Below are 22988 nucleotides of genomic sequence, written 5' to 3'. Positions count from 1 at the left end.
CTAGTTATAATAATTAATAACTGCAGTATTTTGCACCATTACACAAAAGCTACATTTTAGAAATACATTTTAAAAGTATGTGCAGGACAATCGAAACAGTAATATAATATATATAGGAAATAGCTATAATGTGCTCGAACTTTTTTAAAATTTACATTAGATCAGTCTATTTTTTTTTCTTTGTAAAATTATTTTTTAATTTATGTATTTATTCATATTTAATCAATGATTATCTTCTATTTAAATTTTGCCTCTTCGTTCGCTCCATCAGAATATTGAATAATAATTAATTTTGCAGATTTCAGAGACAAATGCCTTTTGTCTTTATCCTTTCTTTAGGAATCTTAATTAGTTTAAGATGTTTGCTGTTACACTATCATTGTTAGTGATATTATTGTGGATCAATGTTAGCTTGACACACACAAAAAAATAAAATACATTTTAAATAAATAAAAAAAACAAGACCATATCAATTTATCCAAATTTATTTGCAAATTTAGAAAACATACAAATGATGTCACAGCTTCTGGTCTTCAGGCACAGGTCATTCTGTCATTACAGATTTTTGACCAAATATGTTTTTTCAGGCCTTCATCTCTGTAATGCCATGATAATGTGAGATAATAACAGATGTACGTCTCATGAGCAGCTTCTTAAAACCAAGAACGTATAAACTTAAAACATTTGAGGAGTCAAGTACATTCTGTTCATACATAAAGTCAAAACTACAGTGAAAAGGGACTGAGAGGACAATGCTTCATTGGGAATGTAAACTGAAGTATCCATCTTTGACCTATTATTCGGTTCACAACCATCTGATTGAAAAACCCTTCCTTTCCTCCAGCACCATATCCATATATTTAGAAAACAAGACTAAGAAGCATGACAGGACAGTTGAAACTCAATTTAGTAAAAATTAACCTGGCCAATTTTTTTTTATCCTTTTCTTTATAAATATTCATCTCTCTTTTAGCTCTTTCAGACATACGGACAAACATACATCATGATGATGAACAATCAATGAGCAGGAGTACTGTAATATATATATATATATATATATATATTTTAAATCTAGGAAAACAAATGTTAGCTTTACATAAAATGTTAGTATCCCCATGCTAAACTGCCAAAAGACTTTGATAGAATATACTGTTTTCCCTATTTCCACTTTCAACATCTCAGTCTGACCCATTAAAGGCAAATGACATGCCACTCCATTCTGCTTTGCTACAAAGTCTGTTATATATTTCTGAGGCCAGACATCCAAAATAAACACCGGTTCTGGGGTACAAGAGGACAAAATGCTGACAATAAAGACAAGAAAGAAAAACAGATCCAAATAGGAAGCAAAGGCTTTGCTTAGGACAGTGCATTCAAAACATTCAAAGAAGTTCTGGTGACATTTTACACTCAGGTTGTACACATTAATAGTTAACCAACTAAAAAATCAATGATGTTTTAATCAAGATTAATACGTGCTGTAAAATGTTAATTTCTACATTTATATGTTACAAATGTATGTTAATATGAGTTAATGCATTATCAACTAAGACGTAAAAAATAGAAAAATAATATATTTGTGAATTAACATTAACCAAGATTAATAAATGCCATCAAAAAGTATTCCTTGTTAGCTCATTACCCTTAATGCATTAACTTATGTTAACAAATACAACCTGACTGAAAAGTGTTACCAAAGCTCCTCCAGAGACATCAGTCTAGAGAATTGACATAATGAAAGAAATATTCAGTGTTCAGCTGCTTCTGAATAAAGCTGGTATGCTCATCTGTTCCTCATCATCATTGGCTTGATCTTGTAATCCTCAGATGTCCTCTGTGTTCTCAGAGAAGCTCTATTGGGTGATTTCACAAAAAGGACAGCAATGCTACGATTGTCAGACTCGAGCGGTTTTGTTGTCTCTCTCACACATCATGATGAGGTGGCAGGACTGGGCTGGCGTCACAGTGACTGAGGTTAGGACGGTCCTCCTATGTGATCTTCAGAGTGCTACCATAGGTTTGCTGTACCACCACCTGCACATTGTCAAGGATGAAGTCAAAGGCCATGCTCCATACTGACTCTGAGGACTGCTGCATAAGTCTGAAATGAACAGTTCAAATCATCAGAAAGTCCAATCGATCTACATCCCCATTTCCAGAATATTTGGGACATTTTGTAAAATGCAGTAAAATCAAGAATCTGTGATTTGTTAATTCTCTTGAACCGTTAAATTCTCATTTAACTGACAAATGTACAAAGAAAATATTTTCCAATGTTTTCACTGACCAACTTAATTTTATTTCCTAAATTTAAACAAATTTTGATTTTGATGGCTGCAACACACTCTAAAAAAGTTGGGAAAGAGGCATGTTTACCACTGTGTCACATCACCTTTCCTTTTTTTTTTTTGCACTTTTTAATCATTTGGGAATTGAGGATACTAATTGTTGCAGTTTTGCAAGTGACATTTTTACCCAATCTCGCCTGATAAAAGACATCTGCTCAACAGTCTGTGGTCGTCGTTGTCTGATTCTCCTTTTCATGATGGGTCATACATTTTCAATAAGAGACAGATCTGGACTGCAGGCAGGCACATCCCTTCTATGGTGCAAAGTGTCTAGAAACCACTCAGTTTTAGCATGTGCAGAATGAGGCCTGGCATTGTCTTGCTTCCCAGGAAAGATGTCATCTTGGTGCCATTAAATGTCTCTGTACAATCCCAATATATGCCTCCACGTCAGTGGTACCTTCATACATATGCAAGTTACCCATGCTGTTTGCACTGATGCACCCTAATACCAGGACAGATGTTTGCTTTTGCACCTGTCATTGATGAAAGTCTGGAAGGTCCCTTTCGTCTTTGGGACTGAGAATGTGATGTCCATATTTTGCTGAAACATGGACTCATCAGACCACAGCACACATTTCCACTGTATTTTAGACCATCTGAGATGAGCTCGGGCCCAGAGAACTCGCCAGCATCTCCTGATGTATAGCTTTCTCCTTGCGTAACAGAGATTCAAGTGGCATTTCTTGATTCAGCGTCAGACTGTGTGAAGTGAAAATGGTTTTCCAAAGTACTCTTGAGCACATGTGGCTGTATTTAAAGGGTTAGTTCACCCAAAAATGAAAATTCTGTCAGTAATTACTCACCCTCATGTTGTTCCAACCCCGTAAGACCTTCGTTCATCTTCGGAACACAAATGAAGATATTTTTGATTAAATCTGAGAGCTGATCACTCCTCCATAGGCTTCTAAGACACTATAACTTGCTGGCCCAGAAAATGTATTAAAGACATCGTTAATATAGTCCAAGTGACTACAGTGGCTCAATCTTAAGTTTATAAAGCGACGAGAATACTTTGTGCGAAAAACAAAACAAAAATAACGACTTTATTCCACTTTTCATTTCCTTCTCTCTGGGCCTCGAGTTTTTTCACGTAGTGTTTTAGCGCAGCGCGTCTGTGTTGCACGTCACACGCATCACACACATGACCAGCGTCTGCCAATAGTGAGTCTACGTGGTGACGTGCAACACAGACGCGCTGTGCTAAAACACTACGTGAAAAAACTCGAGGCCCAGAGAGAAGGAAATGAAAAGTGGAATAAAGTCGTTATTTTTGTGCAAAAAAAGTATTCTCGTCGCTTTATAAACTTAAGATTAAGCCACTGTAGTCACTTGGACTATATTAACGATGTCTTTAATACATTTCCTGGGCCAGCAAGTTATAGTGTCTTAGAAGCCTATGGAGAAGTGATCCAGCTCTCAGATTTAATCAAAAATATCTTCATTTGTGTTCCGAAGATGAACGAAGGTCTTACGGGGTTGGAACAACATGAGGGTGAGTAATTACTGACAGAATTTTCATTTTTGGGTGAACTAACCCTTTAACAGAGTAGCGTGACGGTTTCTCATGCAATGCCATCTGAGGGCTCAAAGGTCACGCACATTCAATGGAGGTCTCCTGGCTTGCCCTACACAGACTGAGATTTCTCTGGATTCCCTGAATCTTTTCACAATATTATGTATGGCAGATGGTAAAAGACAAATTCTTTGCAATCTTGTATTGAGAAATGTGATATTTGAATTGTTTGACAGTTCTCTCATGATATTTGGCACAAAATGGTGAGCCATGATGACCCATCTTTGCTTGCAAAGACTGAGAAGCTCTTTTACACCCAAACGATTCCCCTCACCTATTACCAATTCACCTGCTCATTGTGGACTGTTTCAAAAGAGTTGGATAATCTAACTTTGATAATCTTTTATTTTACTTCTGTCCCAACTTTTTGGTAGTTTTTTGCACCCAAAATTTGTTTATATTTACAAAATACAATTATGCTGTTCAGTGAAAACATTGGAAAACTTTTCTTTGTACTTTAGTCAGTTAAAAAAAGGTTCAAGTGAATTAACAAATACCAGAGTCTTGATTTTATTGCATTTTACAAAATGTCCCAACTTTTCTGGAAATGGGGTTGTACACTACTGTTCAAAAGTTTGGGGTTGGTAAGATGTTTTATGTTTTTGAAAGAAGTTTCTTATGCTCACCAAGGCTGTATTTATTAAATCAAAAATACAGCAAAAATAGAAATAATATTACAATAATAATAGTATTACCATTTAAAATAACTTCTATTTTAGTATATTTTTTTATATGTAATATGTGATGGCAAAGCTGAATTTTCAGCATCATTACTCCAGTCTTCAGTGTTTTACATGATACTTCATTTTAATATGCTGATTTGCAGCTCAAGAAATAGTTCTTATTATTATCAGTGCTGAAAAAAGTTGTGCTGCTTAATATTTGTGTGGAAACTGTAATATGTCTTTTTCAGGATTCCTAGATGAATAGAGAGTTCAGCATTTATTTGAAACAGGCATTTTTTTTGGTAAAAATAGTAGATATCTTTACGGTCACTTTTGATCAATTTAATGCATCAATGTTTAAGAAAAATATACATTTCTTTAAAAAAATCTTTCTGAACCCAAACGTTTGACCGGTAGTGTATATTACTGCTTGTGAGATTTATGATGTATTTATTGCAGGAATCAGTGACAGAGAATTCAGAACAATACCTCTTCATGTATTTGATGACAAGGTCGAGTTTCTCCAGGTCTTTATCATCCACGAGTTGTGTGCAGTACTTCACCACCTGCAGAATGTCCTCTTCCATTGGTTCTGTGAAGGTGCAGCACCGCACAATTAAACCAGGTGCACAATGCAAATATATACTAGCATTTAAAAAAGTGTTGCTGTTCTGCCGTACCTGAGATGGTAGTGACCCATTCACGAAGCAGAGTTCTGATGTCACTGAATTCATAAGCTCCAGCTAGTGTCGGGACTGGGCGGGGATTTAATTTGGACATTGTCTCTGGGACATCTATGCTCGGAGAGGACGGGCACTGTACATTTTCAGTCTACCAAAGAAAAATATCTAAGATAAATCCTTTTTTTGTCAAAACCTTGAACAAACGCATTTAATGTCAAATGGCTTAAGCATCAATAAACTACAGTATAAACAGAAGAATATTGTAACTGGATTACAGGCTTACTTTGAGGCCTTGTTGTTTGAGTGGCAGAGGAATAATTTTGGACGGGCTGGATTTGGCAGGGCTGTTTCCAGGAAATAGTTTTTTTAGTGGACTTGGACCCTTTTTGGCAGGACTAGCATTTCTCTTTTTGTAGCAGCGCTTTAATTTCCCCACTGCAGGCTGCTTTAGTTGAGGAAATGTTTTTTTTTGTTCCACTACAGAAACAAGAAGGCAAGATTAGAGACACCGTATGGTGTGTGGTAGCGGTTGGTTACTTAATTCTAGGGGAGACACAGATATCAAAACTCTGGATAAGCTGATCATTATTGTCATGTTAAGTTATAGCTACATTGTTAATAAAAAGTCAATTATAACACACAAGGACTAAATTTGGGAATCATATTCTAATGTACAGTATAAAAGATGAAATCTGTTAAAGAAAAAAATTAGAATAAGAAAAAGATAAGTGCTCATAATAATAGAGAAATGACATCTGGGATGTTGTTTAGATTGTTGCACATCCCAACTTATTTTTACTCACCAGTGGTGCCTTGAGCTTGAGCGTTTCCCTTGTTTCGATAAGCAGAGCACAGTTCTTCCTGAAGCTCTCTGGGAAGTGCTGCAAACACATCTGGGTCAACCTGTTAAAAGTTCAGTTTTAGGATCTCTAAAATACTAGTTTCTGATGGTCAATGTTAACACCATTTCAACCAAGTTTCCCCCTTGTAGTCGGCATGTTAATAACATGTACCTGAGAGAAGTCAGGGAGCTCTAGTATAATGCCCGTTGTACATGGTTGACCTGGCTGGTTTGGGAGCTGCAGTACAAGGGTGCCATGTGATGGGGCTGGAGGTGGAGAGGAGGTTCGAGGTGGGGTTGAGAGATGAGATGAGGTGCTTGGCTGCTCCTCTCTGTGTCTCCAGGACTGCTCCACCTGTTTCCTTATGTCTACAGGTAAAGCTTCTAAAACAGATGGGTCCACCTAATATGAGAGGGGAAACAGGGGCTTACATTTGAAATGTCACCATTCAAAAGTTTGGGTTTTTTCTTTTTTTTTAAATTAAGGCTGCTTTTATTTTAGTAATCCTGTAAAATATTTTAAATAACTGTTTTCTTTTGTAATTTATGTGAATGTATTAAGTATTAATAAATGTAATTTATTCCAGTGATGCAAAGCTGAATTTTCAGCATCATGATTACTCCAGTCTTCAGTGTCACACAATCCTTCAGAAATCATTCTAATATGCTGATTTGCTGCTCAAGAAACATTTCTTACTATCATCAATGCTGCTTAATATTTTAGTGGAAACCATGATACATTTTCATGATAAAATCCAGAACGATTTTTTTTAGATCCTGAAGTGCACTCAAGAACCTAACCTGAGAGGGAGATGGCACCTCAATGCTGATGTTTAGGCATGCCCTAACATGGTTGGGGGTGCGTGGATGGTGAAATTCTCCTTTACTCGTTCCAGGCATTGGATCTGAGCTGGTGGAGGGTGGTGATGATGGAGCAGTAACTCTCTCCTGATTGGAGGAGAAAGCTCTGGATGAGGAAGGGCTGGTTAAACCATCTAAAATACAAGCAACAAGGAATGTTTGTTAAGAGTCAGATACCAACATAAATCCTATACATCATATCCTAAATCAGGGTTTTTCAAATCTGGCCCTGGAGGGAAAGTGTCCTGCAGAGTTTAGCTCAAACCCTAATCAAACACATATGAGTGAGCAAAAACAATTAGGTGAGTTTGTTCAGGGTTATATCTAAACTTTGCAGGACAGTGGCTGGATTTGAAGAACCCTGTCCTAATCAAACTGCTCTGACCTTGTGCTAGAGGCTCTTTCCTGGGGCTGTGGGCAGGCTGTCTGGCCTGCAGCAGGTCTTTGATCGAGCGACCACGAGAGGCCCCTTGTCCTGATGGGTCTGCATGTGGTCCTTCCAACTGCTGCACCTGCAGCCCCACTCCCCTCATGTCCTTCACATGCAACTTCATGGCATGGAATAACTTAATGGCCTCTGCTGCAATCAGCTGACCATTGTCTGTGGGCTGAGCTAGTAAAACAGACCTGCAATGTGACAGTAATGAGAAACTCTCAAATGTATATCAAATCAGAGCTCAGTTATCAGTCAATATTAGAGATTCTTCGAATTAATTAAATCAGTTTCGGGTGATTTTGGATATTTAATCCAATGCTAATCTCACCTCTTTTTACATTTAAATGACCATTGCCATCTTCTAAAGCTCATATAAAGTTAATTTTTAAAAACACTAATTTAATTTCTTAAGCAAAATGCAATTTATTTATTTTTACAATTTCATACTTAACATTACATGTTGTGACGCCTAAATTTACTTGCAGCCTTTACAATGACTGATTTTAGTTTTTAGTTCTTTTTTATTCAGACAAAATTGTATATGATTTTAATATATCCCACAGCATGAAAATAATTATCATCAGCTTATCGGTATCAGCAGGATTTTTTTTTTTTTTTTTTATCAGAGAAATTCTCCCTATTTTCTAAATGCATGGTACTGTGAATGAATCATCCATGCATATATTGTTTTCTGATCTCATAATTCTAAATCAAAACATCATAACTTGAATCTCTAATCATTTAGTCTGCTTAAACCCACCCTTTTCTTACAATCAAGTGCAAGTTCACATTCAAATCCGCCTCTATCCAATCAACAACCGATTAATTAAACCAAATACCTGCCCTACATTTTTCCTTTTTTTTTGTTTCACTCAAATTTTACGTCACAATACAGAGGAAAAGATTTGTTGCTACTCCTGTTTCATCACAACTTTAAATGTCAGAGTATCACTCCCCATAAACAAATGATAGTGGTTATTTGAGAAGACTAGAAGTGGCAAATTTATCCTGGTGCAAGTCACCTGGCAAAGTTGTCGCATATCCCATGACCACCATATTTGGCTGGCTCTATCGGAGCCCCTGCTTTTCGCACCATGACCTTAAGTGTAACCCGGCGACCTCTAAGCCCCGCCCCCTCCAACCTCTTCTGCACCTCCATAGATAGGTTAGTGAGGAAAGACTCCGCCTCTTCAACCTAGCAGAACATTAGAGGTGATGGAAAACTAATGAGGGAGGTCAACAGATTTAGGACAATGACAGGTATAGGACGATTCGCAATGATTGCTGTAACTTGTATACTTCAAAACCTGTGTGAACCGAATGTTGTAGTTCATCTCTGCAGACACAGACTTTCTCTCCTTCTCACTGCGCACAGGCCTGTCATCCAGTCCCCTGCAAAAACGAAAGAGCGTCTGTCCCGTCCGTGGCCCAAACTCCTTTTGCAGTCGAGACATGGACAACTGCTGCAGGTCACCGCAGGTACTCACTCCCAAGGAGGTCAGCTTGGAGTTCATTGAGCGACCCACACCTGCACACAAGCATGCAGAAGCACAGGTCCACATGCACACAAACAGCAATAAATTCTACTGTAAAACTCTGTTTTCAGCTTTAAATACAATGCCATTCAAAAGTTTGGGAATCCAGAAGAATATTTTTCACCGTTTCAACTAAAATTTCAACATTGATAATAATAAGAAATGTTTCTTGACCACCAAATCAGCATATTAGACTGATTTCTGAAGGATCATGTGACACTGAAGGCTGGAGTAATGATGCTGAAAATTCAGCTTTACCATCACAGGAATAAATTTTAAAATGTATTACTAAATTTAAATCTTATTTTAAATTGTAATAATATTTCACAATATTAAAATATTTTTGATCAAATAAATGCAGCCCTGGTGAGCATAAGAGACTTTACAAATTTTACAAACACTAAACAGACCCTCTTTTGGACCCTTTGAATGGTAGTGTATGTGTAGGATGCTCTGTTCTCACCAGGCAAACTGGAGACAGGTTGATCCCTGATAAAATCATCCACTTCCTCTGACCTGAGGAAGTACTGTCCATTTGGTTTGGCCTTACGGGTCGCCATCCGAGCAAGAAGGATGTTGGAACCTGATGACAAGTATAAGGGAAGTTACAAAAGCCTTCAGAGATAAAACAGCACCAACAACTAAATTACAATATGACACATGGTCATTAAAGGGTTAGTTCACCCAAAAATGAAAATTCTGTCAGTAATTACTCACCCTCATGTTGTTCCAACCGCGTAAGACCTTCGTTCATCTTCGGAACACAAATGAAGATATTTTTGATGAAATCTGAGTGCTGGATCACTTCTCCATAGGCTGCTAGGTGACCGAAACTTGCTGGCCCAGAAAAGTTATTAAAGAGATCGTTAATATAGTCCAAGTGACTACAGTGGCTCAATCTTAAGTATATCAAGCGACGAAAATACTTTTTGTGCGCAAAAACAAACAAAAATAACGACTTTATTCCACTATTCATTTCCTTCTCTCTGGGCCTCTAGTTGGTTCACGTAGTGTTTTTGCGCAGCGCGTCTGTGTTGCACGTCACCACGTAGGCTCACTATTGGCCGACGCTGGTCATGTGTGTGATGCGTGTTGACGTGCAACACAGACGCGCAGCGCAAAAACACTACGAGGCCCAGAGAGAAGGAAATGAATAGTGGAATAAAGTCGTTATTTTTGTTTGTTTTTGCGCACAAAAAGTATTCTCGTCGCTTGATATCCTTAAGATTAAGCCACTGTAGTCACTTGGACTATATTAACGATCTCTTTAATAACTTTTCTGGGCCAGCAAGTTTCGGTCACCTAGCAGCCTATGGAGAAGTGATCCAGCACTCAGATTTCATCAAAAATATCTTAATTTATGTTCCGAAGATGAACGAAGGTCTTACGCGGTTGGAACAACATGAGGGTGAGTAATTACTGACAGAATTTTCATTTTTGGGTGAACTAACCCTTTAAACTTATTCATGGTATAGTTCACCCAAAAATGAAAATTGTGTCATCATTTACTGACCCTCATGTCGTTCCAAACCTATATTACTTCTGTCTAAATTAGATCATTCTAAAGAATATCCTGGCCACTCTCTTCTGTATGAAGCAAGTAAATGAGGACTGGAGCTCTTAAGCTCCAAAACATTTCTTGAGTTTACTGAAGCAATAGAATAGCTTAGTGTGAGTAACAAACCAAAGTTGTGTTATTCACTTAACCCTTGTGCATTGTTCAAATTTACTACCTTTCGTTATGTTCGTGGCTGAAAACAGCCACTACTTTAAACTGCTGTAAAAATGTATCAGATAAATATTTTTTTCAATTTTTTTTGCATAAATCTATTAATCAACCTCAGTCCTGCTCAAAAATACTAAATGTTTAAAAAAAATTCAGGATTTTAACTCTTTAATTGCCAAATTCGTAAATGATGTCACTGATTTGGGAAAAAAAAAAATCACACAAAATGACTCATTTTCAATATAAAACACACACACACACACACACACAAACAAACACACACACAAACACACACTTTATTATGCTATTATACTCCATATAAACTCCATATAACTCCATGTAAAAGCCAGAAACTAAGCTTTTTTTTGCACAGGCCTATCTAAAGGGTTAATGGTTCCACCTGGTTATCAACAGTAAAAATTACAAATTTTACCTCTTCCCAACAGGGAAAACCACCAACAATAAAAAATGCATGATTATATGGTGTCATGACTTTGCAATCAAAAAATGTGGTTATAATGGAAGTCAATGGGGCAAAAACAGCCACAAACAGTAAATGAGGGAGAAAAAGTTAAAAATCTGATGCTGCACAAAAACTAACAATGCATCAAAACCAATGTTGTTTCTAATCTTTGACATGTCCAAGACTGTGATAAAAGGTAAAAAAAAATCCACAATCACATTTTATATTGAAAATGAGTCATTTTGTGTGTTTTTTCCCAAATCAGTGACATCATTTACGAATTTGGCAATTAAAGAGTTAAAATCCTGAATTTTTTTTAAACATTTAGTATTTTTGAGCAGGACTGAGGTTGATTAATAGATTTATGCCAAAAAAATTGAAAAAAATATTTATCTGATAAATTTTTACAGCAGTTTAAAGTAGTGGCTGTTTTCAGCCACGAACATAACGAAAGGGTAGTAAATTTGCCCACAGTGTACCGTTGAGTTTTTGAAAAATTTCAAAGCATTTTCCCAAAATATGTGTCAAAATAAGATTTGTCACCAAAAATCATTCCATTTGCTGAAACACAGAGAAAGTTATGGCCAAATTTAGACTCAAAAATACCCCATAGTGGATGAAAACATCCCCAACAGCACATAAGGGTTAAAATCTTGACATCAGCTGTTTGGCATGTTCACATGAGTACATTAGAAAGCACAATGCTATTGTATGGCTGTAGAAGACTTGTGGAATATAGCTCACAAGTTTTATAATACTTTTACATCAAATTTCACATTCATTGTAAATGCATTGAAAAAGAGCAACCAGCACATTCTTCAAAAAATTTCCTTTTGTGCTCCATGAAAGAAAGAAAGTCATCCAGGTTTGGAACATCATAAGGGTGAGTAAATAATGACAGAATTTTTTTCATTTATAAAGTCTCTTACTCATTCCAACTGAGGCAGAGCAACCAGTCTTCTCCTTTATATCTTCACGGATGGCCCGTGCCAGATCATCAGGAGTAACCCCCAGCTCAACCAGAAGAGCCGTGGCGTCCACCAGGGCCTCGTCACAGCTTAGTGCCTCAATGTTATGAGTGTAACTATAAAACAAGCAACCGTGAAGCAAGAGAAAATGTTTGTCTACTGGGTTTAGGAATAACATAGCAATCCAAAGAAAGTTGCAGCAAACATTATATCTGTTACCTGGCCAGGGTCTCATACAAAGTCAGTGCCACTTCTTTATACGCCTGGAAGTCATATGGGACAGACTGCAGATCAGGACAGAGCTGCTTAGCCCGGCCAAAGAACATGCCGTTTCGCACACCAGCCTGCCTGTAAGAGTAACAGGAGTAACAGGTACTGCTAGAGGTCAAACCGTATTATGAAAAATTGCCATGGACTTTTAAATATATTGTAATCTACAGTTGTTGACAATGGAGGGCCTTGGAGTCAAAAATGTTAAGAGTTTTCTGGTTTACCATATTTTATGCACTCTTTTGTAATGAATCACTCAAAAGTAATTTATTTACTGTTTATTGTTATCTGCCGTCGGAATGTGCCATAACGAGTTGCTATGGCTTGCTTGACTGACAGACTAGCATTCTAACATCATAATCTTGCTTTCTAACCTTATCTCCACAATTTCTTTCTTCTTGTTGCAATTATTCTTCTTATTGTACATATACAAATCAAGAAGTTTAAATCAGTAGTCCCATATCCATAATTGTTACTGTTACAAAGTAATTGATATATTGGAATTACTCCCCTATTTTGCATTTGCCCCCTGCCCCTAAGGAACTATCTGTATGTCCCTATATACGTTGTATTGATTTTATAACTTTACTGTACTTGAAGTATGCACCTAGCACTAGGAAAATACCTGTATCAGATCAGGACTCTGTATCAGAAGATACTCAATATCAAATGACTCAGATCGGCGGCACAAAGAAATTGATCGGGACATCCATAATCTATGTGCTAATTTACTCCTACATTTTCAAAATGAATAGCAGATATATACATTTAAAATGTAAAAATCTTTAAACCTTTTTTGGGGGGGGGGAAATGGACCAAAATAATCAAGGACTCATGTTGCAAAAGAAAGTAACCTGGCAGGTTTACAATAAATACCTGGCCTCATAACTGCAAGAGGCAATCTCTGCCATTGAGAGGGCGGCCAGGTCCAGATCCACTCCATTACTGGGACCTTCATCACACTGTGGAGATGGGGTCATCTCAAGATCATTATCTGTCTTCTCTAAAGCAGAAAGAACAATGGTCACCTAAATTCAAACTTCAAAATAATCTTTAATAAATTAATTGTGATTTCAAGCAAAATTTAACCAACATCTTTCTTCTAAAATCTGGGTTTACCTTTTCTGTACTGTTTCTGTTTCCTCTGGTAGTACTGAAACTCAAGCTGAGGATTTGCACCAGGTCGCTGTGCAACACGGCCAGGACCGCGGTTACTTGTCACTGCAACCGGTTTCCCTGGAGTACAGATTGACCATCAATAAAGCTCAGTTTATCAGTTGCTATCAAATAAGCTGCAATAAGAAACTTGTGCACTTCCCTCTAACTGACTGAAACGTACCTGTGAGATCTGGTCGGTGTCTGATCCCAACGGATACAAAGAAGCAGTCCATATCCACATGAAGAATACAGGACTGACGCACCTGAGGAGCAGCCATTAAGGAACCTGTGCCAAAGAGAAATACAGAAACTTTTTTTTGCAAAAATCTGCATCACAAATACACATACTCCTCAATAACAAAATAAAATACACAAACATAAACCACAAAGACAAGCTACCTGAACTGCAATTAGCTTTGAGCTTCTTTAGTTTCTCTTTTCCAGAGAAAACAGCTCCTCCTGCTACTCGCCGCCTGCTCTGCAGGGAGTTCACATACTCAGAAAACTCATTACGCCATGTAGAAATATGATGCAGCCTTGAGTGAGAAAAGAACTCTGATATTATTCCAGCCTCTGCTCCCTGCGCAGTTGAACTTCCTGACTGGTTACTAGAGTTTGCAAGGATGAAGGAGTTAGGGGTCATGTGATAACTCCCATTTAGTCGAACCCTTGTCTGATTGCCCTTCTGAGGGGCAGCTGAAGTTCCTGGATTAGATGCTGGTTCTGGATGGAGTTCTTTTTGCATATTGTGAGGATCAGGCTTCTTTGCAGGGCTGGCTGTGGATATCAAGGACGTCTGATGGGAATTTGCTTTTGATCCAGCAGAAGAGCAGCTGGGCTCCTCCCTGTCCCAGCATCCAGCCTGTGGGAGGTGGGACTGAAGGGACCCTGTGTCAACAACATGAGGGCGATGGTCTGCAAAAGAAACTAAGTCCTGAGGCTTTAAGGCACCATTCACAGGGTGTACATAACCGTTAGTTAACGAAGTGTCTTGTGAGCCTCTTGGCAAAAGGGCACAGGCGTTGTCATCATCATCATCTCCATCATGAATCCCATTAACTCTGGGCCTCTGTGCATCCTCCTCAGAGGTGATGCCATTCCTGCCAGACAAAAGGAGAGAGAACAAGAAGATACAATATTAAATAATTATCCAAATGTGTTTTTTTATGAGGGGTGTAAAACCATGGCCCATGGTCGTGAAGCAGTTTTAACTGACCCGCAGGCCAATGCAATAAACCGATAACAAATAAATGGGCAAAATTAAAATTCTATACTATGTGGTCTAAATAAATGTGAAAAAATAAATAAACACTAAATTCAATTTTTTTTTAAATGCTTCAAGTTCATTTAGAAACATGAACATAATGTACAGTGTGAAAACCTGATACAATTTTTTTTTATTATATTTAACATTATTACATTTCAGTATTTATACACCTAAAGACTTTAAATGAGTGTTTTTAAACTAAACGCAGCATTTGAAACTCACGTGTGCCAGTGGATCCCTGGTATAAAGCATACTCACAGTTTGATGTCTAACTGGTGATTAGTTCGATCATTGAAGTTAGCCGTGTGGTTAGCGTGAGTGGATTTGAGAACTTCTTTAGAGAGGGTTTGAGTGTGGCTGGGCTTGAGACTGTCTGACTGAGGGTGGCTTGGACTAGGTTTGGACGGTCCAGGGCTAAATGATGGATCCTGCCCTCCTTGTGTACAAACACTGGCAAAGCTCAAGCCTTTCTGCTTCGTATAGAGCTGATACTGGATGTATGAAAGTTGGCAGCCTGCCTTTATACTGCACAAAAAAAACAAAAATATTAGTATTGCTATAATATTGTGCTTCAATAGCTTGCAAAGTACACAAAAGACACACCTGTCTGTGATCCACTCTGGCCGCACTACTTTCTCTCCTTTGAGCGCTTGTATTTTGCTGTTGGGGAGGTTGGTGGCAATGATATGTGTGGTTTTGGAGCGAGTGTAATAGAGATGGAACTGGCCGCCATGCAGCATCATCAGTCTGCGCAGCTCATCCGCACTGGGAACTGAAAACAAAAAAAACACACAATACAAGGTTCTCAAAACGGTAGAGCAGTGGCACTGCGCTCATCCTCCTGACACGTTCAGCTATGGTGCTCAATTGGGAAACATAAGTTTGAATCCAGCCTGCGAATTTTCCCAGAAACTATTTCACTTCATATTCCCAAATAATTTTGCACATTATTCTTATTATAAACAAATCTACAGTTGTGCTCAAAAGTTTACATACTCTTTGCAGAATCTGCAAAAATGTAATTTTTTTATTTAGTGCTGTCCTGAATAAGATTTTTACATAAAAGATGTTTACATATAGTTTACCATAGTTTATAAAAATGACCCCGTTCAAAAGTTTACATACTCTTGATTCTTAATCCTGTATGTCGTTACCTGGATGATCCACAACTTTTTTTGTGTTTGTTATGTGATGCTGCTTCTCGAGTCCCTTGATTGTCCTGAGCAGTTAAAACTGCCCAATGTTCTTCATAAAATCCTTCGGGTTCTGCAAATTCTGCAGTTTTCCAGCATCTTTTGCATATTTTAACCCTTCAGCAGTGACCGTATAATTTTGAGATCCATCTTTTCACACTGAGGACAACTGAGGGACTCAAACATTCACTGATGCTCCAGAAGGAAACATGATGCATTAAGAGCCGGGGGGTGAAAACTTTTGAACAGGACGAAGATGCCCAAATTTTTCTTATTTTGTTTTTAAAAAAAATGTTTCATTTAGTACTGCCCTTCGGAAGAAACAGAAGATACTTACATGTTTCCCGAAGACAAATTAAGTGCAATTTACCTTGATCTTCAAATTCAAAAAGTTCTCACCCGCCGGCTATTATTTAATGCATCGTGTTTCTTTCAGGAGCATCAGTGAAAGTTTGAACCTTTTATGAACCTTCCCTCAATTGTCCTCAGAGTGAAAAGATGGATCTCAAAATCATATAGTCACTGCTGGAAAAGGTTCAAATATGCAAAAGATGCTGGAAAACCGAATAATTTGCTGGATTTTTCTGAAGAACATAAGGCAGTTCAACTGCTCAGGACAAACAAGGGACTCAAGATCAACCATCACAAAACAAAACAAAAACAGCTGTGAATCATCCAGGTAACGACACACAGGATTAAGAATCAAGGGTATGTAAACTTTTGAACGGGGTCATTTTTATAAATTCAGCTATTTAAAATAAAAATAACAAATTAAAAAAATAAAATAATAATAATTATACATATATATATAGAACATTATATTATATATATTATATATATATATATATATATATATATATATATATATATAGTGAGGAAAATAAGTATTTGAACACCCTGCTATTTTGCAAGTTCTCCCACTTAGAAATCATGGAGGGGTCTGAAATTGTCATCGTAGGTGCATGTCCACTGTGAGAGACATAATCTAAAAAAAAAAAATCCAGAAATCACAATGTATGATTTTTTAACTATTTATTTGTATAATACAGCTGCAAAGACCCAGCCTCGACCCATCTTCAATGCTCTAACTGAGGGAAGGAGGTTGTTCCCCAAAATCTCGCAATACATGGCCCCGGTCATCCTCTCCTTAATACAGTGCAGTCGCCCTGTCCCATGTGCAGAAAAACACCCCCAAAGCATGATGCTACCACCCCCATGCTTCACAGTAGGGATGGTGTTCTTGGGATGGTACTCATCATTCTTCTTCCTCCAAACACGTTTAGTGGAATTATGACCAAAAAGTTCTATTTTGGTCTCATCTGACCACATGACTTTCTCCCATGACTCCTCTGGATCATCCATATGGTCATTGGCAAACTTAAGACGGGCCTTGACATGTGCTGGTTTAAGCAGGGGAACCTTCCGTGCCATGCATGATTTCAAACCATGACGTCTTAGTGTATTACCAACAGTAACCTTGGAAACGGTGGTCCCAGCTCTTTTCAGGTCATTGACCAGCTCCTCCCGTGTAGTTCTGGGCTGATTTCTCACCTTTCTTAGGATCATTGAGACCCCACGAGGTGAGATCTTGCATGGAGCCCCAGTCCTAGGGAGATTGACAGTCATGTTTAGCTTCTTCCATTTTTTAATGATTGCTCCAACAGTGGACCTTTTTTCACCAAGCTGCTTGGCAATTTCCCCGTAGCCCTTTCCAGCCTTGTGGAGGTGTACAATTTTGTCTCTAGTGTCTTTGGACAGCTCTTTGGTCTTGGCCATGTTAGTAGTTGGATTCTTACTGATTGTATGGGGTGGACAGGTGTCTTTATGCAGCTAACGACCTCAAACAGGTGCATCTAATTTAGGATAATAAATGGAGTGGAGGTGGACATTTTAAAGGCAGACTAACAGGTCTTTGAGGGTTAGAATTCTAGCTGATAGACAGGTGTTCAAATACTTATTTGCAGCTGTATCATACAAATAAATAGTTAAAAAAATCCTATATTGTGATTTCTGGATTTTTTTTTTTAGATTATGTCTCTCACAGTGGACATGCACCTACGATGACAATTTCAGACCCCTCCATGATTTCCAAGTGGGAGAACTTGCAAAATAGCAGGGTGTTCAAATACTTATTTTCCTCACTGTATGTATATATATATATATATATATTCTTCAATAAAATCCTTCGGGTTCTGCAAATTCTTCAGTTTTCCAGCATCTTTTGCATATTTGAACCCTTCAGCAGTGACCGTACAATTATATATATATAAATATATATAAATATATCAGATCTAAATAATAAAAAATATATACTGTATAAATAAAATACTGTTATTAATTATTAGTATTATTAATACTGATTACAAAAAGTATTTATAATCTCTTTTTTTAAGTATATCAAAATAATTAATAATAATATATATTTTTTTTTTAAATGTGATTGCTTTGATTTTGACATTTGTTATCACAGCACATGTGGGAGAAGTCTGACCTGTATATCCATTGACATAGATGGCCACACCGCTGAAGATACAGGAGGACATTCCATCTTTCTGCTTCTCTCTTGGGGCATCCTTCTGAAACTGCTCCTCAAGCTTACAGATTTTTGCAGCCATATAACCACCCTAAGAAAGAATTTAACAAACACAACTGTAATCTTAATTTGATTTTAAAAAAATCCCATTTACAAGATCAAGTAATGCAAAGGCAAAGCACACAGCACTCACTGACCACACACATTTAAACAGTAAAAAAAACAAAAACATTTCTAACCACTGGAAAAAAATGAACAGACTGCAATATAGAAACACACACAAAGAAAAATGTGCAGCGTCTGGCTGACAAGCGTTTGATTACGCCTCAGACATTCAATGAGACTGGAGGTGCAAGTCTGCCCTGCTGGCACGGCGACTCTCTGTCTCCATGGCAACGGATGGAACGCTGGGATTCAGGAGTTGAGCCTGAACCAATAAGCAGACTCACACACACACAAAAATACTCCACAATACTCACTCATTCGCTCCACCTGTACTGACAGGAAATTCCCCTGAACCTAATTAATATAACCTGAGATATGAAAACACACAAGGCATGAAGGTAACAACTGTTCTGTGCTTAAAAACTTAAAATCCTGTAAGAAAACAATTGTGATACTGTACATGCACTGGCAAGATTCACTTTTACAAGCAAACATGGGATCCGGGGTCTGCTATTGCAGCTGTAAATGACTAAATCACCAACTAAAAATCAACAGTTACACCCTTTTGGGTCTCAAATTTGGTGGCAAAACACTATGGTTGCCATCTTATTGGGACATATTGTGATTGTAATGTTAGCAGTGAAGACAGAAGCTCTTGGAGTTGTTTCTCCTAGTGCGGTTCTGCTAATGCCTGAGGAACATCATGACGCTGAAGCCTATCAAATCTTTTGCAGGGCTCGGACTGTGGCGACCGCGGCAGAGCAGAGGTGCTGGTCACCAGTGAGGAAAATTGAGATTACTCACTGGTGTAATACAAATGAAAACCTGTCTAGACTCCAGCAGGAACACACACATACACACACCAGCGCTCACATGAGGGGGAACGTTCGCCTGGTAGGAAGGCAGTCGACGGTTATGTGGAAATCAAAGAACAAGTTAAAATAACAGTAAAAATAATACTTTACAGTGTTTACAGGGGCAGCCAGGAAAAACAACACAATACATCAGAGGACAACTCAACTGTAAAAAAAAAAACAGCTGCTCGCCTTCTTGATATCAATAACGCACATTAAATGACAAAGAACAACAGACTCTTACCCTTCCTCCCCACCCATCATCTTCACTGGCTTTCTTTCTCCATCCATCTCGACTCATACTGAGGGACCTGAAACACAACGATTCAAGAATAAGTCTTGAGCATGTGTTTACAGAATAAAAGAAAGGGAACGAGCTACAGTAAATAAAAAAGTGCTACCTCTTTAATTAGCAGGCAGAAGAGTGACTTCTTTAATAAAGAAAATTAAATGCATCTGAAATGCTAAATCTTGAGCGCTGAATAAGACAAGTCAATTTTATTTGTATAGCGCTTTTAACAATACACACTGTAGAGCAGCTCTTTACAAAAAAAATCATGTTTTTATTTATAATCATATCTTCTTGCTTTATAGTCACATTTAGCTAACTAGAGCTTGGCAATAATATGGTTTACATTTGGCTACAATACAAACAATCAAGCAGTTGAGATTTGCAAAGTGAAGTCTAAGCTAAGCATATTCCTCTAAATTCCACCTCTTTTTATCTAACATAAAATTGAAATAATTGTATGCATTCAACAGACACCTTTATCCACAAGTGACTTAGGCTACAGATTTCATTCAAGTCTGAATCCACTGTATTTAATGTACTGCATTGAATTCAGGTAAATTCTTATATTTTGTAGATGCATATATCTGAATTTTGAAAACAGTGAGGTCAAAGGTGAACGGAAAACACTTGATCAGCATTTTTCTCCAAGTACTGCACACCTTACCAGAGCAGAGGTCATCTGTACATCTGTTCCAGTCAATTCTTGACAAATGAATATATAAGACCAGCAATTCATCTCCTTGATCATTTTTGCCTCTGATACAATCTTTTTCATTAAATGTGGTAGTTGAAGAGTAACGGAATGAAAAACATCCTCAGTAAGATGAATGGGAAAGCTAACAAAGTTTTTAATGTTATTTACAGCCACATGCTGGATTATTTGTTTATTTGGCATATTTAGTAGTTGTGATGTGACACATGACACATTTTAACCCACTACTAGGTGATTCTGGATTGAACTTAACTATGGCAGTTCAGACAATCGGACCAAAAACATTTACTTAACATCTGATTCATTTACCAAAAATTACACAAGAAATATGCAACGGACACCTTCACTAGGCCATGCAATGCACTTCTGCAGAAGGCAGTTGATTATGTTTTAGAAGCCATACAATTTACCAACAGTTAATGCCAATGAAAATAACAGTAAAAAAAATTAATGAATCATCATAAAATTATTAGCCTACTACTGAAAAATTTGTTTTGGTCGGGTCTCACAGCCGTACCAACCTTGTGTTCAGTTGGTTAGCCAGCTGGTCTTACTGCCCGACTAGCTGAAACGCTAAAACCAAACTAGCTTAGTCGTTTTGTTTTTTTCACCAGGGATGTGTATTGAAGGCTTAGATATGGTTGACAAATAGATTCACGTTTAGTGAACTGTCAATCAACACGCAACAATGTTTATTATATATCACAGCTATACTGCCTTTTTACTAAAAGACAGTTACAAAACCAAAAGTGATAGCTCCCTAACACGAATTATACTCCATTGCGGGTTTGTTTGTAGCTTTAGTTGAACACAGGATCAGCCACAGGACATGCCTGGCCATGTGAAAGACCACTGAACTGTCTCGGGCTGGAAGGAAAAACTTTGCAGTACATTTGGGAAAGAGAAATACTATGCAGAAGATAAGTTAGTGGGGCAGCTGATAGAGACAGTGATCAGACACGTAGGAGAATAAAAAGGCAAGTGACATTTCGTGCATAATAAACTGGATTGCCATCAGCGTTTTGAACAATGTAGCAGAAGTGCAACAGACATCAGATCGATTAGTTCAATACAGAACAACGCAACTGTAGCGTCACTCTGCGTGTGATATTTGCGTTTTCTTTTGAAAAAGAAACCTCTGAAAACTGAAATTGTTGCTCACCAATTATCCCCCTTCTTTACAGATGTATTTTGTTCAAACCAAAGCGCCTTTGTTTCCGCTCTTGGGTTGCGTCCACCCCCTTTGCGTCAATTGTGAAAGATTACTAACAGAGACTTCGCGCATGCTGGACTCTGTCCATATCAACATGCTCCCGTGACTGCACGATTCACCCCTTTTACCATTCACTCGTATCTCTCCATTGCTAGCCGCTTGCTCTGCCAGATTCTCTGCCTGTTTTCGCTTAAGACCCTCCTCCTCCTCCTTCTTCTCCTCCTCCTCCTCCTCCTCTCAGACGGGGTCGCACAGTGACAGCGTTAGCCCTTGTCTGTATCTCACAGCACCATCAAGCGGTCCGTTTGTCACCCTACACTTGACGCAGAGTTCAGCTTTTGAATTTTAATCACGTTCTGCTGACGTCGTTCCGAAATGTTCCAATGACTAAGCTTGGCTCATGTATATTAATTAGGCCATGACGTTGTCGCCAGCAATTTTCCAATGGCGAAGGCCTGGCTCTTGAATATTAAGAAGAGAGCCTTCGCTTTTAGCAGGATTTATGATTCACGAATTCGCCATTTATATTGTTGAATTTAACATACCATTGTGATCGAGCTCAATGACAAGCTTTCAAGGAGGATGTGTGGTCGTTTTTACACCCCAAAGCTCAACCAAAATGTTCTGAGAATAGATTTTCGTTGATGCTAGTCTGAAATCTGTCTATGCCAGTCTGCCTCTGCACAGACATTCATTGTTGTTCAGCTTATTACGACCCGAGTTCAAGTCCCGGTTCGTCAAACTTTCTTGATACTTTACTGTCCTATCATAATAAAAGGCAAAAAATATATTCTTTAAACTGATGCAAGTTAAGCTCCATCCACACACAAAAATAAAATCAGCATTTTTTAAGCCATTACATCAACACCTCTCATAATGGGAGTGGGGGAACGGATTCCGACAGCTGTTTTTTTTTGTCGTCGGATTCTGTTCCCCCCATATTTCTGACAAACTGAGGTTCTACTATTTATCAGATTGAGCCAAATTACTAGCTTCAATAGCCCAGTGGTCAGTTCCATGACAAATTGTTTTTCAGCTTACGACCCGAGTTCAAGTCCCGGTTCGTCAAACTTTCTTGATACTCTACTGTCCTATCATAATGAAAGGCAAAAAAATATATTCTTTCAACTGATGCAAGTTAAGCTCCATCCACACACAAAAATAAAATCAGCATTTTTTCAAGCCATTACATCAACACCTCTCATAATGGGAGTGGGGGAACGGATTTC

At 38.0% G+C, this 22988-nt stretch overlaps 1 protein-coding gene across 1 annotated transcript; it reads right to left on the bottom strand.

Moving 5' to 3' along the window:
• Positions 1 to 1226: 1226 nt before the first annotated feature.
• Positions 1227 to 22002, bottom strand: rev1 (REV1 DNA directed polymerase). The gene is made up of 22 exons (XM_084122140.1): positions 21709 to 22002; positions 19787 to 19853; positions 18482 to 18614; positions 15401 to 15569; positions 15056 to 15322; positions 13930 to 14630; positions 13712 to 13816; positions 13492 to 13608; positions 13249 to 13375; positions 12322 to 12450; positions 12064 to 12218; positions 9409 to 9528; positions 8718 to 8938; positions 8433 to 8605; positions 7360 to 7601; positions 6915 to 7108; positions 6286 to 6516; positions 6076 to 6175; positions 5556 to 5749; positions 5270 to 5420; positions 5079 to 5181; positions 1227 to 2101 (listed from the first exon to the last, which is right to left on the bottom strand). The coding sequence occupies exons 2-22, from the start codon at positions 19841 to 19843 to the stop codon at positions 1990 to 1992; spliced, it is 3801 nt and encodes a 1266-aa protein (XP_083978266.1). The 5' UTR covers positions 19844 to 19853; positions 21709 to 22002; the 3' UTR covers positions 1227 to 1989.
• Between the last annotated feature and the right edge of the window lie 986 nt (positions 22003 to 22988).

Source organism: Abramis brama (genome assembly GCF_963993115.1).
Source record: "Abramis brama genome assembly, chromosome: 8".
NCBI lineage: Eukaryota > Metazoa > Chordata > Actinopteri > Cypriniformes > Leuciscidae > Abramis > Abramis brama.
This window is presented reverse-complemented; position numbering and strand designations above follow the sequence as displayed.